Source organism: Ursus maritimus, unplaced genomic scaffold (assembly GCF_017311325.1).
Source record: "Ursus maritimus isolate PB19 unplaced genomic scaffold, ASM1731132v1 scaffold_1, whole genome shotgun sequence".
Lineage (NCBI taxonomy): Eukaryota > Metazoa > Chordata > Mammalia > Carnivora > Ursidae > Ursus > Ursus maritimus.
In genome coordinates this window covers 499,139-515,930 of record NW_024423343.1, presented here as the reverse complement: position 1 = coordinate 515,930, position 16,792 = coordinate 499,139, and the positions used below count along the sequence as shown (strand labels likewise).

Sequence of the window (16,792 nt, the reverse complement as noted above, 5' to 3'; positions counted from 1 at the left end):
GGCTCGCCGCTGGTGCCCAGGGCCGTGTCGGCCCGGGGCCCGGCTCCCTCCCAACGGCTGACCCCAGCGGGGCGCTCATCATCGCCAAGGGCTCCATCTACTTGCCCGCCAGTTCCGCAGCCACGCCCAAGGGCCGCGGCGTTCCGGTGAACATCAAGTGCCCCATCCTCCACGGCAGAGGCCTCGTCATCAGCAGCATCAAGCCCTTCGAGCTGAAGGGCTTCATCTTCAAAGGCCGAGGCTCCCTCTCCAGCCCCACCAACGCGGGGAAGGGCTCTGACGGCAGCACCGCTGGGAGCGGCCTGCGGCCGGTGTCCTACATCATTGGCCTCACGGATGATGGAGAGGGCTCCATCACCTTCCCCTCGTCTCTGGCGAACGTCATCAGAGATGACTCCTTCCCCTACGTCGACGGCTCCGTCACCTTCCCCTTCATCTTTACCGATGAAGACAAAGGCAAGAAGCCTCCCGCCCACGCCAGCCAAGGCGAAGAGAAGGAGGGCGGCGGGGACGGCCCTGCCCCCGCTGGCCGTGAGCCCCTTCCAGGGACCTGCACCCGGAGACCCGTCACCATCAGCGAGGGCTCCATCACCATCCCCTTCTCCGTCTTCAACATCATAAAATACAAGGGCCTCGGCTCCATTGCCAGTGGCCGCCGGAGCAGCGGCCCGGCCCCGCATGGCCATGACAAGAAGAGGAGGCAGCCGAGGGCCAGGCTCCGCAGGTCGGGCTCCGAGTCCGGCTGGGAGGAGGACTTGTGCTGGGACGACGGCTGGTGCGCGCCGCGTTTCGACCCCTACGAAGAAGTGTGGATCTGGGTCTCCGTGACGGTCTGCATCCTCTGGATCGCGTACCTGTACAAGTCCAGCCCCTGACGGCCAGGCCGGCCCCCGGCAGAGCCGCCAGGCAGCGAAGTGGCGCGGCTCAGCCCCCGCCCGCACCCCCGGGCCCCCGGGCCACCCCTGCCCACCCTCCCCGAGCTGCGGCTTCCGCGTGGGGGCCCTCAGCCTTCTCCTCCCCCTCCTGCCCCCGTTGTGCTGTCTGTTGGCGTGAGTCGTGGCTTCGTGGATGTCCACACTGATTACCCGCCACACTGCCCACGCGTGTTCCAAGCGCTTGTCTGTGTGAGTGTTACGAGCCAATAAAATAAAAGTCAAAAGGAAAAAGCCACACAGTGTGCTTGGGTTGCGAGGATGCCAACCCCCAGGAGAAGGTTTTGAGGTGGGAGGGTGTGGTGGGCACATCGCTGTCCCCGTCAGTCCCAGTGGGGAGTGGATCACATGCACTTCTTCCCCCGACGGCTTCTGGATTCCTGGTGGGGTTGACGGGACAAGGCGCCCAGGCCAGCCTGTGCTGAGTCCCAGCACCGCACCAGCAGCGTTCCCGGGTGCTCCCACGGGATTTTCCTGGAGCAGGTGGCTTGCCATTCTCCCCCCGACTCCGGGTAAAGATGAAAGCCCCCCCCTGAGCCTTGGCTGGTGACCCCCCCAGCATGCATCTTTACCGAAGATGTCCCCCCCCCGGCCCCCCAGCTGGGAAGGCACATCCTGCCCAGAGGGGAGGGGCCGAGACCCAGCACTACCAGCCCCCGGGACCGTGGACACCTCCAGCTCTGATGTGGTTTGAGAAATGCTGTCCACACCAGAAGTCAGAACCCTCCTGTCTGTCAGTCACACTCTGGATTTCCGTCTTCAAAGACCACGTCTAAGGGGGAGGGGGTTGGGTTGCATGGTTCCCAGCCAGGTGGGTGTATGGCAGGGGGACTCGGCTGTGTCAGGCCTCCACGCTCTCTTCTTCTAGGCAGGGCCTGGCCCCCAGGGCCACAGGGAGGTTGGGCTTTGTCTGGGGGACCCTGGGGTCAGATGAGAGGGTCTGGGGAAGCCTTGCCTTGTGGGGGTGGGATGAGTGTATGGAAACCTTTGTCCAGGGCTGTCTAGCTGCCCCGAGGCCTGACCTGGATCCTACAGGACCCTGTTGGGGAAGGTATGGGGAGAGGGTGGGCACTGCTGGCGGGGACAGAGGAGTGCAGGTGAGCCTTTGAATGTCAGCACTGGGACCTCATGTCCAGTCCCGCACACCTGCTCCCAGAAACCCAACAGACACCCGCACCCGGAAGGTTCCACCCTCCACTGAGGGCCACGCCTGTGTGGGACGCAAGGCCTACAGACCTCTGCCAGCCCTCCCAGGAGCCATTGGGATCCGGGAAAGACCTAAACCCAGACTCTCCAGGTCCCTGTCTACACTGGGTGGGACCCTCACTGTAAGGGCAGGACCCACTGCCCACCCTCAGGGTCCTGTCTACACCAGGTGCGAGCCCTCTGTCCTAGGGCAGGTAGCGCCTTGGGTGTCCCATCTACCCTGGGTGTGAAGACCTAACTGGGTGGCTGGGTAGGGGTGTGCCTGGTGAGGAAGGCCTGGTTCTCTGGTCCCCACACGGGGGTCCCCGCCCCACTCACTGGCTTTCCCTGGAAATGGGTGTTTGGGGGACTAGTGCCGATCGTGGGCACTGCACCTGGACTCTCTCCAGGGACGCTCTACCCGCAGTCGTGGGGGTCCCAGGGTGGGGTGGACCCCGTCCTGGGGAACCTCCCTTTGGGTCAGCCCCTGGCGACCGTCCCCACCCTCATCCATGAGGGGCTGGTCAGAGGAGCCTGCCCCTTCCAGAAGACCCCCTCTGGAACACTTTCCGCTGCTCAGGGACCCTGCCCACCAGGTCCACACTGGGAGGGGGTTAATATCTGAAACGGGTCTCCAGCCTGGTGTCTCTTCTGATTGAGGGATCCAAGCCAGGCCGCCCTGGTGGGAGTAAAGACGTGGGGGTCCGCCTGGGCCCTCTGCCCCTCTGGCCACATTGGGCCCTCCCCATCCCCGCCCCCTACTCCAGCCGCTGGTCCCCTCCTCCAGCCCCTGCCCCCAGATGCCGCTAAGCCGTCCCCTCCTCCGGCCCCTGGCAGCCCGCGCTGTCCTGCGGCGCCCCCGTGTGGCCGCTGGTGGGCCGCGCAGCCCTGCGCCGGGGGGATTGATGGCAGCTGTTCTGTTTCTGTTTAATCAGATGCTTTTGTTAAAACCCAGCAAACTCCAGCCATCATCAGCATCATTAACATTAGTCTTTATGAGTAGTTAAATTTCATTAAATCATTAATAATTAATTCATTAAGATTTAAGTTTCATCAGGGGCGCCTGGGTGGCTCAGTTGGTTGAGAATCTGTCTGACTTGGTTTCAGCTCAGGCATGATCTCCGAGTCCTGAGATCGAGCCCCGGGTCAGCTCCGTGCTCAGTGGGGAGTCGGCTCGGGATTCTCTCTTTCCCTCTACCCCTCCCCCCACTCGTGCTCTCTCTCTCAAATGAATAAATAAAATATTTTTTAAAAAAGAACTAAGTTACATTAATAAAACTGACAGTGAATGCAGTATACGCACTTGGGGGGCAGACCCATATACAAGCATATCAGGTATGTCGAGCGCCACGTTTACCTTCATAATCATGGGAGTCTTCAGACTCACAGACACCAGCTACAATGCCAAGGGCAAGCCTGGGACTCAAATCTAGGACAGCCCACACCCGAGTCCACACCGGAGCCCACACCCGAGTCCACACCCGAGTCCACACCCGAGCCCGCACCTGACCCTGTACCTGAGTCTGCACCTGAGCCCACACCTGGCTCTTGAGCAGCCTGAATGACCAGGTTGGGTCTAATTCAGTATGATGTAGCAATAACTATTTTTGGGAACTCAACTGGTAATGGAGACATGGAATGTCTACAACATCTCGAAGAGAACCAAAGGCAGACACGTTTTAAATGCAATTACTGTTAGTTCAGCCAAAGTTGGGGGCCTCAAAGTGTGAACAGTTTCCTGATTTTTGCTAAATGTTCTGGTGAAGGGATGAATCACGCTTCCTGCACCCAGGGCGGTGGGCACAGTGACACGAGCTTCTCAAGCTGGGGAAGAAGCAAGGGCTCTGTCTGAGTTGAGGGAGGACTTCAAGGAGATCACCTGCAGGGCAGGGGTGAGGGGCCTCCACCAAACAGACCCTGATTAGCTGGGGACCCAGAACAGTCATGCCCTGCACTGGGACACAGGCAGTGCCCAGAGCACCTGCCCTGTCACGTGGCTGGATCCTGCAGGTACCACATGGCGTCGCCGGAGGCCTTCAGCAGGCAGCTGGGATCCCACTCTGCAAAGGGCACCAGCTGGATTCCTGATTTTGAGCTGCCCCACCTGAAGTCAGCCCCTGGTGAGGGGGAAGGGGGGATGGGGGGAAGTCAGCCCCTGCTTTGGGGGAAGGGGGGATGGGGGAAGTCAGCCCCTGATGAGGGGGAAGGGTGATTGGGGGAAGTCGGTCCCTGATGAGATGGTCCATCAGCACAGTTTGGACTTTGTGGGGACCAGGGGATACTTCACATCCGAGGGAGGGGAGGGCTGTGCACTGAGGCCCCCGATGCTGTTTCTTGGTGGGAGGCATCAGCCGCACCTCTACCTTGAATCCCTGCAGACTCCAGAGCGAACCGCCATTTTAAAGGACTGGAGAGGCTGGAGGACCAAACCAGTAACAGGTAAGGAAGGAAGAGGGCCATGTGGTCTCTAGTCAATCAGAGTCACGCAGGGTCACTGGTTCACTGTGTGATCACATTCGCACAAACCTGCCGGCAGAGGAAGTTTGGGGCAGCTGGGCACATCGCGAAGTGTAGCCATGATTTCACAGTTGCGTTTTATACTCAGAGGTGCGCGGTGACGCTCAGAGTTAGGCGGTAGTACTCAGAGGTGCGCGGTGACGCTCAGAGTTAGGCGGTAGTACTCAGAGGTGCGTGGTGACGCGCACGTGGTTCTACGGCACCATTTTGGATTTGGTACCGTCTGGTGTGGGTTATGGAAAACCTTCCCACACTGTGGCAGGACGTGTCAGACCAGCATGTCCTGTCACTTCAGAAGGAACTGCAGATGGGCCGCACGGCTTTAGAGAACAGGGGAGGGTGTGCGTCACTGCCCGGCAGGGACAAAGCACCTCTCCGGTGCCCAGCTGCTGTGTGCAGGAGCACCGAGAGTGGCCAGAGCCCGGTGCCCCAGCTGCAGGCCTGGGTGAGCGCTGACCTCCCTTGGGGCCCACTGCCCCGTTCCTACCCCCACCCGCTCGTGCCCTTCCTGCCGGCACTCCAGGCCCCGCTCCATGGTGGTTGCTTACGGGAAGAGGCAAAACATCCTGTTTGGTTCTTTTCCTCCAGGATGCGAGGCCTGAGCCGCATCCCCACTTCTCCAAGCCGAGCCGTTTCCTCCTCCGGAAGAAACACAGTAGAGTCTGTTGAAATTCGAGCAGCCGAACTGAGCTTTGAGGCGAATCACAGAAGGGGTGTGTGTGGAGGGGGAGCTGCATCCCAGACCCCGAGGGGCCCTTAGGGCTGGGGTCCGGCGGGCTGCCCTCCACGCCTCCCTCCTTCCTCACCCAGCGCTTCCCCCTTGGGAGCCCGGCTGGGCTTTGTTGGGGGGCCGCTTACTGACGGAGAGAGCACAGACGTGGCTGGTCAACTGCCTGGTGTTGGAAGGTGGTGGGTCATCGGAGGGAAACGGGCTCTGACACGCAGCAAGGAGGGCACGGCTGTTCTGGAAGATTCTGCACAGCCTCGCGGCAAGGGCTGCTGCGTGAACACGCTCTCCCGCCCCGCCACGTTCTAACTGGACAGCTCAGGTGATGAGTGTTGACAGTGACAGCGTTCTAAGAGTATCATCAGATAGAGCTACCCTCCAGCAGCCCAGGGCTTTGCGGGTGTCAGCGAGGGACTTCTGTTCAGGAACTGTTTGGGGCTATTAATGGCCATGTTCCCCAGCGTGTTTATCACTGGAATCTCCTGACTCACGAGTGATGATGGACAGCCCGGGGGGCGACCGGGGAAACACGTGTTCATGGGTTGGTGTCGTAAGGGACGCTCGCCGTGTTCTCTCCACTTGCTCATTTGGCTAGCCAGACACCCGTGCTTTGTGTCGGGTCGGACCTGTCTTTCTGCCCGGTCTGTGTGGTCAGCTCTGGAAATGCCCTACGAGGAGTCCGTGCTCAGCTCCGAATGTCCCTTAGTTATCGGTCAATGTGCTTTCTCTGGGCAGTGTCCCATGACTGGTGAAGCCGTGCTTATCCCCCCTGCTTGCCAACTTGATCAGGGGGTCACAACAAAATAAAACGTCTGGAGACACGCCGTGGGCTAGATCCCATCCCCCAAGCCGGGGTCGTGTGTCACCGAGGACGGGATGCAGTGGTGACAGTGGGCGCACGCAGTAGGAACGCGGGCGGTGGGGTTTGGGCTCGCCTGTCGGGACCGGTGCCGGCTGCAGTCTGGGTCCCCATTGGTGAGTGTGGCCCAGGTCCTCTGGCGGCCTGGCTTCAGCTGTGTGCAGGGCCCTGCAGACCCTCCAGGGCGGTCACAGCCACCATGGGGGCGCCAGAGGGACAGGACGGAGTGTGGCAAAGCACCGGATCCTGGCGCTAAGGGCCTTTGAGGACTCGGGAAATACACACCTTTCCAACTGTAAAAATAAGGATGTGTAACTACACATCCTGAGACGTTCTGGGTCATGAACGAAATTCAAGGGGATTTGGACCAGCACAAGCTTTACACAGTGTCACGTGGGGCAGTATCCTGGGCTGGAGATTTACGTGCATATTGTGATCAGAGGGCGGACAGATGTGTTTAAGTCTCAGGCAGAGAAGACGGGGGCACAGCCCGGTCCCCCAGACCAGTCCCCCTCGGGCTCCTGCTTCTGGTGGCTTGACCCAGGCTAGCAGCACCACTGCAAGCTTCTAACATGTGCAAACCTAAAGATATGAGGAAAATTTTGCAGAAAACATGTAATCCGGTTATCTTAGGTTTTATTGGGCACCTGCTGTGGGCTAGAAGAGCAGAACCAGGCTGGGACCTGCTGCCAGGAGAGCCCGTGAGCTTATCCATGGCTCTGGCTCCCGGCAGTGGTGGTCCTGGAGCCCCGGCACTCAGCCTGGGGGCTTTCGGGCCCCGGGGCAGGACGAATCTGCAGGCCTCAGGCGGCGGTGGTGTCCTGCGTGTGGAAGGGCTCGGTGCCCAGCAGGGAAGGCCGGGTGGCCACCTCCGGGGGGCCCTGCAGCGCCTTGGTCCTCCCCTCCAGCATCTGAGCCCACTCGCCACGGAGCCTGCGATAATTTCAGCCTGTGAGTCAGCGTCTCAGGGCCGGGTGGCAGCCAGGCCTCTGTCGGCACCTGAGCACATGTTCCAAGCCAGCCGGCCCTCCTGGGCTGCCAGAGGCTGTGACCTTGTGGGGTCCCAGAGAACCCTGCAACCTCCCGGGGCCGGCCGGTCCCGGCCGGGGGCCATTGCCCCACATGGAGGGGCTCACTCGGGTCTCTAGCCCAGAGAGGGAAAGCGCTTTGCCCAGGAAGCAGCTTCTGGAAACTTCTGAGGCCCAGAGAGACTGAGCCATGTCCTGAACTAGTTTTCGAGTGGGCCTGGTGTGCTGGGTAGGAGTATGTGCTCACCAGGACGGGACAGAGTGCCCACGGTAGGCCAGGGCCCCTCACCAGTGCCCCTGTTGGGTACCCCCTCCGTCCGTGCGCTGCCCGCCCGCCCAGCCCACCTGCCTGGAAGGTGACCACAGCACCACACACGGGGGTGGTTGGGTGGGAACGGCCTGGCCATCCATGAGCAGGCAACGGCCGTCCGATGCCTTAAGGCCCTGGTGTGTGGTTGGGTTTGGGGGGTGCAGTGTGGGCTGGGCGCATATCTTCCGCAGACCTCAGAGGCTGGGGACACACTGGTGAAAGTCAGGTGCATGGACACTTGTCCCCACACCCAGGGACCTAAATGAGGGCGGTGCCTCCAGCAGCAGGCCCCCATGTGAAGGCCCGTCCCTGCCCCATCACAGGCCGCAGCTGCTGACTGCTGGGCTTGGGGCCAGACGTCAAAAAGCCCCTGGCTCCTGGGGGCCCATGGGATGGCTGAGGGGATGCTGTCAGGAGTTGCTGCTGACCCGGGGACAGGGCACAATCTTTCTGGCTGTGGACTGTGGCCTAATAACCAGCCGTATGTCGCTCGCAGACTGTCACCCTCCACAGTCTGTCTTTGAGCAGCCCAGACTAACTCGGCCATCGCTGACCACACTCTCGCTGTCTGACCCGGAGTCCATCCCTGGGGCCTGCACCCGTGGGCGGAAGATCCAGAAGCTTCTAGGGCCTGATGGCACATGTAGGACAAGGGTGGAGACCGCAGGAGGGAGCTGAGGGCTGGCAGGAGGCCTTAGAGCAGGTCCCTTCTTCCCATGTTTGGGCTCTTTGCTGGGACCCCTGCCCTGAGAGGTTAGGAGGGGGATGCGTCGTGCAGGGGATGGCACCGTGGCTTCCCATACTGTGCCTAACAGGGGAGACGTCCTGGATGATGGGGGGGGGGGGCCCGCCCAGCAGCCAGACCTCTGGCAAGGTCAGCACCACGTCTGGTCCCACCGCGGCTGCCAGGCACGGTCTTTCCAACTGGGCTCCCAGGGTAGCAGCTGCCGGTGCTATCTGGGGATAAAAGCTGTGACCACTTTGGAATATCTGTCCATTTGAGCCCTTGTCTAGGTGCGAATTATGTGCTAATCTGTCCTCTTAGCTGTCGCTGAGACCAGGCTCTCCTCAGTCTGCTCGGGGTCGCCCAGGAGACCCTCTTCAGCACCCACAGGCCCTGGCCTCCATCCCAGGGGTAAAAGGGGGCTTTGGATCTGCTAATGTGTGGGGAGAAGTATGATGAATTTATCCTGCACTCAGTGGGAGCAACTGTCAGAAAATCAGTCTTAGCCAGACACGGCTTCTTTGACAACTTCCTACGAGACCTTCAGGATTAGAGGGACAGAGCAATGGGGAATGGAGTGAGTGATGGGGGTGGGGTGTGGGATGGGGTGGGGGGTGGAATGGATGGATGGAGTATGGGATGGAGGGATGGGGGATGGAGGGGTTGGCTGAGGGATGGAGGAATGGGGTGTGGGATGGAGGGATGGAGGGAAGGAGGGTTGGGGTGTGGGGTGTGGGATGGGGTGGGGGTGGGGGATGGGATGGGGAGAGGGATGGAGGGATGGGGTGTGGGACAGAGGGATGGAGGGTAGGTGGTAGCATGTGGGGGTGGAGGGATGGGTGCTCTCCTCTCGCACCTGGTGACCCAGGTGGCGGTGGTAAGCCGAGTTACTGTGGGTGTTGTTTTGCACTTTCAGTCCCTCCTGCTGTGAAGCTGACGGGGGGCAGTGCTGGTGGCTGGGAGTGGTGAGGGCAGAGGTGGCCCCAGTGTGGGGGCTCCTGCCTGCAGCACCCCAGGCCTTGGGGCTCAGCGAGCTCACCTGTCCAGGGCGCTCCTGCGCATCCTCATGGCCTCGCTCTGCAGCTGTTCTGTGTGCAGCTGGATTTTCCTCTCCCAGAACGTCTTTATCACGCCAGCGTCGACGGCGACTCTTCCCGGGTGCTTCAGAGTGTGGCTCTTACTCATTTTCTGGAAAAGGGAAAATTGGCAGGACTTAGTGCCCTGTGCTGCACAGCACAGGGAACCAGTTGATAATAGCTGCGGGGCTGGCTCCGCCCCACACACCGGGATGTTCCCTCGCGTTTCTGGGAGCTCGCTAACCCCTCCGGGCAGTTCTGCTGCCCCACACGGCATCCTCGCACTTCAAGGGTCTTCCGGACGCTTCTGTAATGGGATTTCATAAGATTCTAGAGCCAGGTGATGACACCACAGGCCACCGTGCTCTCAGGGTGCTCAGAGCCCCGCTGTGGGGACCCCGCCCCGAATCTGCCAGGGGGCTTATATGTAGGGACGCGTGCCAGCAGCAGCCAGGGTCTGCCTGTATCTGGCGCTGGCCCAGCCCGAGGGTCACAGCACAGCCGATGCTGCCCTAAGCATCTGACCGTGAGAACCGTGGTGTCCACCGTGCCATGGGGCGCTCGGCTTCGATCATGCGTCATGTGTGCTTGGCTCGTCAGAGATGCCTTCTCGTGACGATGGAGGAGGGTGGAAACCCAGCCATGAATGCAGAGCTTCTCACGCCGAATGACGTCTCATCAGACGGCACTGTACGAACACGTGGAGGGAAGCGAGTCAGGCAAAGGAGAAGACGGAGCCCATCCTGATGGGGACGTGGGGCGATGCTCACCCCAAGGGAAGGAAGTGAGATGGGAGTCCTGCAGAGGGCTTCTGTGTGCGGGGAAGCAGGTCGGGGCGGACACGATCACGAGAGACCAGAGTGGCCCAGGGTGGGTGCCGGGGTCAAGGAGGAAGGACATCAAAGGGCTTTGAGATTGTCACAGAAACCTGGTGGACGCCTGATAACTGACATGGTGTTTACCTGGAGAAAGGAGTCATCCAAACAGTGCGATTCTGTCCCCAAAATAGACACAGATCAATGGAACAAAACAAAGAGCCCAGAAATAAACCCTTCGCTAGGACAAAACAGGGAAGAGTACGCAATGGGGAAAAGACAGTCTCGTCAACAAACGGCACTGGGAACATGGACAGCTACGTGCAGAAGAATGACACTGGGCCACCTTCTCACGCCATACAGAAAAACACACTCAGAACACGAGACCTGAAACCGTAAAAGTCCTAGGAAAGAGCTCAGGCAGTAATCTCTCTGACCTCGGCCGCAGCGACTTCCTTCCAGACACGTCTCCCGAGGCAAGGGGACAAGAGCAAGAATGAGCTTTTGGGACTGGATCAGGATAAATCCTTCTGCACAGTGAAGGTTTTCGGCAACAAAACCAAAAGGCAGCCTGTGGAGTGGGAGGAGGTGTTTGCAAACGACAGTATCGGATAAAGGGTTGGTGTCTAAAATATATAAAGAACCGATACAATTCAACCCCAAAAAACAAAACAAAACCCAAGCAATCCCACTAAGACTGGGCAGAAGAGGTGAACAGACGTTTTTCCAAAGAAGACATCCGATGGCCAACAGACGTGTGGAAAGATGCTCAGCATCACTGATCATCGGGGAAGCACAGATCAGAACCACGATGAGACTCGGCCGCGCACCTGGGAGGACGGCGAGACTCAGAGAAGAAACGACAAACTGGCGAGGGTGTGCAGGAAGAGGAGCCCTCGTGCACTGTCGGTGGGAATGCAACGGGTGCAGCCGCCGTGGAGAACAGCGTGGAGGGTCCTCACACAGTCAAACATAGAGCTGCCCTAGGATCCCAAAATTCCATGACTGGGTACCCCCCCACCCCCGCCAAACACCCCCGCAAAGCACTGATTTGGAAAGCTGGTGCTCCTCTCCGTTTACTGCAGCTGAGACGCGGAAGCGGCCCAGCGTCCACCGACCGATGGGGGGATAAGGACGTCGGGTGCACACGACGGGGTGTTATTCAGCCATAAAAAGACTGGAATTTTGCCGTTGGCAACATCGCGGGTGGCCCGAGAGCGCGTCCCGCTCCGTGAATACGTCACACAGAGAAGGACGAACACCGTCGCATCTCACTTGTCTGTGGGATCTAACACACAAAGCAAACGGATAATCGCACAAAGAGCAGAATCAGAGCCATAAAGGCAGAGGACACGCTGGTGCCCCGCAGGGGAGGGGTGGGGGGTGGACGGAAGGGGTGAAGGGCAGCGGGAGGTGCCGCTTCCAGTTACGGGGAGAGTACGTCCTGGAGATGAAAGGCGCAGCACAGGGGCTGCGGTCAGTGATCCCGTGATGGCGTCGTGTGGGAACAGGTGCGGCCACACATGTGGTGAGCACAGCGGAACGTACACGCCATCCGGTCACTCAGCTGTACACCGAGACGCCCCTGCGTGTGCGCCAGCGGCACTCAAAATAGAGAGAGAGAGCTTAAAGGTGACCTCATCTTCTGACATCGTGCTTCACACACGTCTCCCAAAGCTGGAGGCTTGGGGTTCCTCACAGGAAGCTCGGGGCAAGGACCGACGGGCACAGCAGGGACGTGCTGGGGCGCAGAGACACGGGTGCACACCGAGAACAGTGAGGTGGAAAAGGAGCCGCCCGCCATCAGGCACTGAGCCCGGCTCCGCGGGTCCTGGCTCCGCGGTCAGACGCCTCCCCTGCCTGGCCCTTCCTGAGGGCTCCGTGGCGGCACCTTCGGGACCAGGGAACCAGGTCTCATTGCAGGGAAGAGGCTAGGAACTTTCACAGCTGTTTGACAGGAATTTTGTGTGGATTCCGTAAAAAAAAAATCTGGGCTTATATTTTATGTGTTTTAAATATAATTTTCTACAGTTTATTTTATTGTGTTTTAACAGAGTGCCCATCCTCGACGGACTGGACGCTGTCGGGCCTTGGACAGTGGCTCTGAGGAACCCCCCGCCCCCCGCCGGGCACCCCATCCAGGCAACTCCGTCGAGGGCTTCTCTGTCCACCTCACGCCTCTGCTGCCCTGGCTCGGCCTGCTCTGCTGACCCCTCCTGCCCCGGCTGCCACTGTGTGCCCACTCATCGCGAGCGGCCCAGGAGCTGAGGCCACGGGCTCGACATGGCGGCTCCTCCCGGAAGTTGAGGTTTGGGGGAAACAGTGCCCCTGCCTGCCTGACCTATCTTAGGGACCCCGTTGTCTCCTCTCTTGCTGCAGGGAGCCCTCTTGGAAGCGTCCGCAGCACCCAGGATGCCTACACCCAGGAAACACCTACAGAGTTGGGGCCACGGCAACGTGCAAACATCGGTTAAGTGAGTGGGACACGAGTGAAAGGCTCACAAGGAAAGCATCGTGAAGGTGTGCAGGGCTTGGGCCAGACCTCAGGGTGCCCATTGGCACTCAGCCCCTCCTGCTGCCAGTGTGTGGTGGGGAGCCCTGGGGACCGTCCTGACCCTAACCCTGTGACCTTTGGGGTGAAGGCAGTGGGGGGTGCTTCCTGCCTGAGTCCAGAGGGTATGGAGATTGGGAGAGAAGCTCCCCCTGGCCCAGGGCCTCTGGGCTCCATGCCTGGGCGGGCAGGGACAGGCTCATGGGGGAGGCCCTGTGGGCACACGCAGCAGAGCCCCGGGCCCAGGACATGAGCCCAGAGGTGGGTGGTGGTCAGCCTGGGAGGGCTGCCCCAACTGTGCTCTCTGGGGGTTCGTAGAAGCAAGTCAAGACCTGTGTCCCTCACACCTAGTCAGGGTCAGAAGGAGACTGCAGGGTTTGGGGATTCTCAGTTAAGAAGTTGAGACTTCTCTGTCCTGACAACAGAAAGTCTGGGACCCAAGAGGAGGGCCTCTGGGCTCTGGAGAGTGACTCAGTGCTGTCCCCCAGGCCTCCAAAGAGGATGGGGCCAGGCAGGGGACAGGGGTCTCTGGAAGGGGGCAAGGTTCTGGGAGTGGCAGGGGTGCTGGGAGGAGGGGACAGGGGTTTCTGGGAGGAGGGTGGGGTGCGGGGCGGAGGGTGGGGTTTCTGGGAGGAGGAGTGCAGGGGTGCTAGGAGGAGGGGGCGGGGGATTCTGGGAGCAGGCAGAAGCTTTGAGAGGAGGGCAGGGTCCCTGGAGAAGGACAGGGGTCCCCAGGAGGCCAACTTCTGGGTCTGTGTCTCCTATTTCCCTCTTGGCCCTTGGAGTGCTCCAGTCTTAGGGAAAGGTGGTGGTGGAGCTGTGGCCCGTGGAGCTGTGGCCAAGGGGATGTGGCCCGTGGAGCTGCGACCGTGGAGCGGTGACTGTGGAGCTGTGGCCTGTCTGTGCTGAGCTGACGTGTGGCCGACAAGCCCACCACCACTGGTTGCCCGTCACCAGCACTGCCCCTGGGGTCACAGTTTGCTTCCTGACGGCGGCTACCCTTGGTCTGAAATACTCCTGGCTGCGGGGCAGAATGTGCCAGAACACCCTCACTAAAAAGTTCAGTTCTACTATTTGAGAGGGAAGGGTCAGGCCGCTGCCTAACGTGTCCCTTACGAGCGATTCTCTTGGACTCCTGCTCTCAGGTCCCCCATGAGGGCACGTGGAGCCTGGGTCTTGCAGGGGTGCCCTCCGTGGCCTGTCCCATGTCTCTGTGGGCGGCCGGCCCTGTGCTCCAGCACCAGGTTCTCGGAGGAGCCTGTGGCCGCCTGGGCCCTGCACTGTCCTGGGAGCACCTGGCTGTCGGGGCCCAGGGAGTGACACAAGGCCCTGTGTCCCGGCCCGCGCCTCAGGCCCTCCCGCGTCGCTGGCTTTCATCCCGATGGGGATGCACACCGGCACTCTCCCAGTTGGGGAACATCAGTGTTCGAGGCACAGGGCTTGTCCCCTGCACGACAGCCGGCTGCGGTGGGCACGTGCAACTTCAAGGTGGCGCTGGGTGCCGCGACCGTCTGGCTGTGCCCGTGCGTACAAGGACCGTGGGGCTGAGCCGACGTCAGGAGAGGGTTCTGAGTGCCTTAATGTGTTGCTGGAAGCCTCCCTGTAGATCCAGAAAATCCGCTGTGGATACCCTCTCTTACGTTCCAGAAACTTCCGGATGCGGCAGTTTACCGCAAGGGGCTGCAATCGGCCACGTCCGCCAGCACGGAGTCAATGTGCCAGTGGGTTGAAGGAGCGAGCATGTCGCCGGCTGAGAGGTGGACACACAGCCTGAGTGTGCACCCGCCCCCAGCGGTCCCCAGGGAGCTTGGGCACCCCTCGGGTGTCCGGGCAGAAGCCCCCGGAGAAACCAGGGGCTGGTGTGATTCATGCACGACAAGTAAAGCTTGAGGCTGACACCTGGCTGCTCTCCTCTGCCTGGCTGCCCCAGAGGCTCAGCCCTGCAGACCCTCCTGGGGTCGAGACAACCGGCAAACAAAGGGAAAACCAGAAAGCCTGCGAGGACACAGAGCGCCAACAGACCCCCGGAGGCAGACGTGGGAGGCCCTTAACGCTGTGTGTGCACCCAGGGCATCGCCTCCAGAAATTCGCCTGGGAAACTCCAGTTCTCGCGCGTGCCCCATCTCCCTGTTGTGCTCATCTACGGGGGACCCCAAACTCCAAGCCCGTGTCCCGCAAGGTTCGTGTCGTCCGGCGGGTAGGAGCTTACCTCTCAGCTGTTCCTCAGCCGAACCTCTGGACGTCCTGAGGATGTCTTCCCCGGGGCGGGCGTCCTCTGGTGTCTCTCCGGAGCTCGCTCACCCTTTATGGGCTTCCTGACATGCCCTCGGCGTTGGCTCACTTGCCGGGAAAGACGAGCTGCCTCCTGTCTGGCCGCAGACCCTGGAGACGTAATCTGGCTCCTGGCACCCAGTTATTGGCGGACATGCCTCCCTCGGTCGTCCGTCCAGGAATGTGCTCTGCTGAGCTCGCTCCCTGCTAGATGGCATTACCGGGGGCCAACAGCTTTTCCTCCTGAGACGCTGCTGCCAGGGAGCCCGGCGGGTGGACCGGGAGCCGAAGGGCGAGCAGAGGGTGGCAGCTGAGCACGCGGCTGGCTGAACATCATGCCGGGTCGCAGGCCTGTGTCTTGGGAACGGTGGCCTTTGCACCAAATACGCCGCCCGGTCACACTAAAACCACCAGCAAGACGCACCCCGTACGGCACCAGTGATGTTTCGGGGTCGCTCCAGCCTGACCGCCAGCCACACCAAAGTGCTGTCTCCGACTCAAAGCCAACAGTATGTGAGACCCCTTTATTTTAATACGTCAGAGGCAGGACCTCCGGAGCAGGGGTCCCCACGGCGGGCGCAATCCTGCTTCCATCACGGGAACAAGGTCACCAGGAGCGCGTTCCTTTCCTCAGCAGGTCGTGAGCTGCTTGTGTGGAGTGCAGTATTTGTCTAATCGGAAAACCAGACCTGCGGGAGGCACTGGGCGCCCGCATCCTGCACCAGGCGGAGGCTTCAACTTCCCTGGCTTCTTCTCTGACCTCCCAAGTCTGGTGTACGACTCAGGGTGACCCAGAGGTCGAATCTGTGACGTTCCGAATAGACTTTTCCTGCAAAAACCCCAAATCAGATGAGGTGGTCACGTTAAAACAAGATGTGGGTTTTCCGCTGTGGGGAGGCAGCGAGCTGCGACGGTCGGCCAGTGATGTATTTGGAAAACTCACAAAACAAATACCAGGGAAACGACAGGTGTCTACAACATGCAGAGAGCTTTCACAGGAAAGTAAGGTAGGATCCACTTGCAAATGGAGAAGGGAAGGGACAGGGGGTCACAGGACAGCAAGGTGACGGCCGAGGGGCTGTGAGGCGGGGGTGCTTGACACGCGAGCGAGGCTCCTGGCAGCCGTGAGGAGCTGGCCGGCGCGTGCCACCGTCCCGGTTAAGCTGGGAGACCCTTGGGACTAATCATGAGGCTGTTTGTTAAGAGAGATGCCCTCTCCCCAAACGTTCTCGAGCGCGTCTGTGGGTCTGGGTGGTGAAGGCTCCGACGCTGCGGCCCGTGGAGCGGCAGGCTCTGTGGCGGCCAGGTGGTCCTGTGCAACGACCCGGCGTGTCCTCCCACCGCTGGAATTCCACCTCCGCCAACAGATGGTGGTAGAAGACCGGGAAACAGGGCTGGTGGCTCCCCGCCCTCGCTCAAAACAGAACCTGGCCACCTCATCTGATATGCCTGCGTCCGCCACCCCCGCGTGGATGGAGGGTCCGGGGACCCGCGCCAGCCACCAGGCTTTGGGGAAGCCGGCGTGGCCCCCGCGGCGGTGGCCTGGGCCCCCCTCTTCCCCGAGGCCCACTGACCTTCCTCCACGCTCCACGAAGTCCTTCAGGCGCGGCTTCGTCGGGCCCCTGGTGAGTGCAGGCCGGCCAGTGTCAGAGGCCCGGGTCAGAGGGTCAGCGCCCAGGGGCCGCTGGCCTGGTTGCAGCGCTGAACAGGAGCTGAGTGCCGGCGGTCCCCGGCCCCAGAGAAACGAGGGGGTGTGCACGTGTGTGCATGGGCACGTGTGTGTGTGTGTGTGTGTGT

General features: G+C 60.9%; 2 protein-coding genes across 2 annotated transcripts in view; one reads left to right on the top strand and one right to left on the bottom strand.

The window, feature by feature from the left end:
• RTP5 (receptor transporter protein 5 (putative)) overlaps positions 1-875 on the top strand; it is a 3,445-nt gene extending 2,570 nt beyond the window's left edge. The window contains exon 3 of the mRNA XM_040636293.1: positions 21-875. Coding sequence (XP_040492227.1) covers positions 21-875 — 855 coding nt within the window. The remainder of the gene's footprint in view (positions 1-20) is intronic.
• A 6,110-nt stretch (positions 876-6,985) lies between these two features.
• On the bottom strand, positions 6,986-9,467 carry FAM240C (family with sequence similarity 240 member C). Its single transcript, XM_040636959.1, has 2 exons — positions 9,322-9,467; positions 6,986-7,153 (listed from the first exon to the last, which is right to left on the bottom strand). The coding sequence occupies exons 1-2, from the start codon at positions 9,465-9,467 to the stop codon at positions 7,024-7,026; spliced, it is 276 nt and encodes a 91-aa protein (XP_040492893.1). The 3' UTR covers positions 6,986-7,023.
• Positions 9,468-16,792: the final 7,325 nt, after the last annotated feature.

What these genes read in the sequence shown, in the direction of transcription:
- FAM240C (XM_040636959.1), bottom strand. Translation starts at nt 9,467, where the DNA reads ATGAGTAAGAGCCACACTCTGAAGCACCCGGGAAGAGTCGCCGTCGAC. An exon ending in CGCAGGAGCGCCCTGGACAG is followed by an intron (nt 7,154 to 9,321) that starts GTGAGCTCGCTG and finishes AAATTATCGCAG; the next exon opens with GCTCCGTGGCGAGTGGGCTC.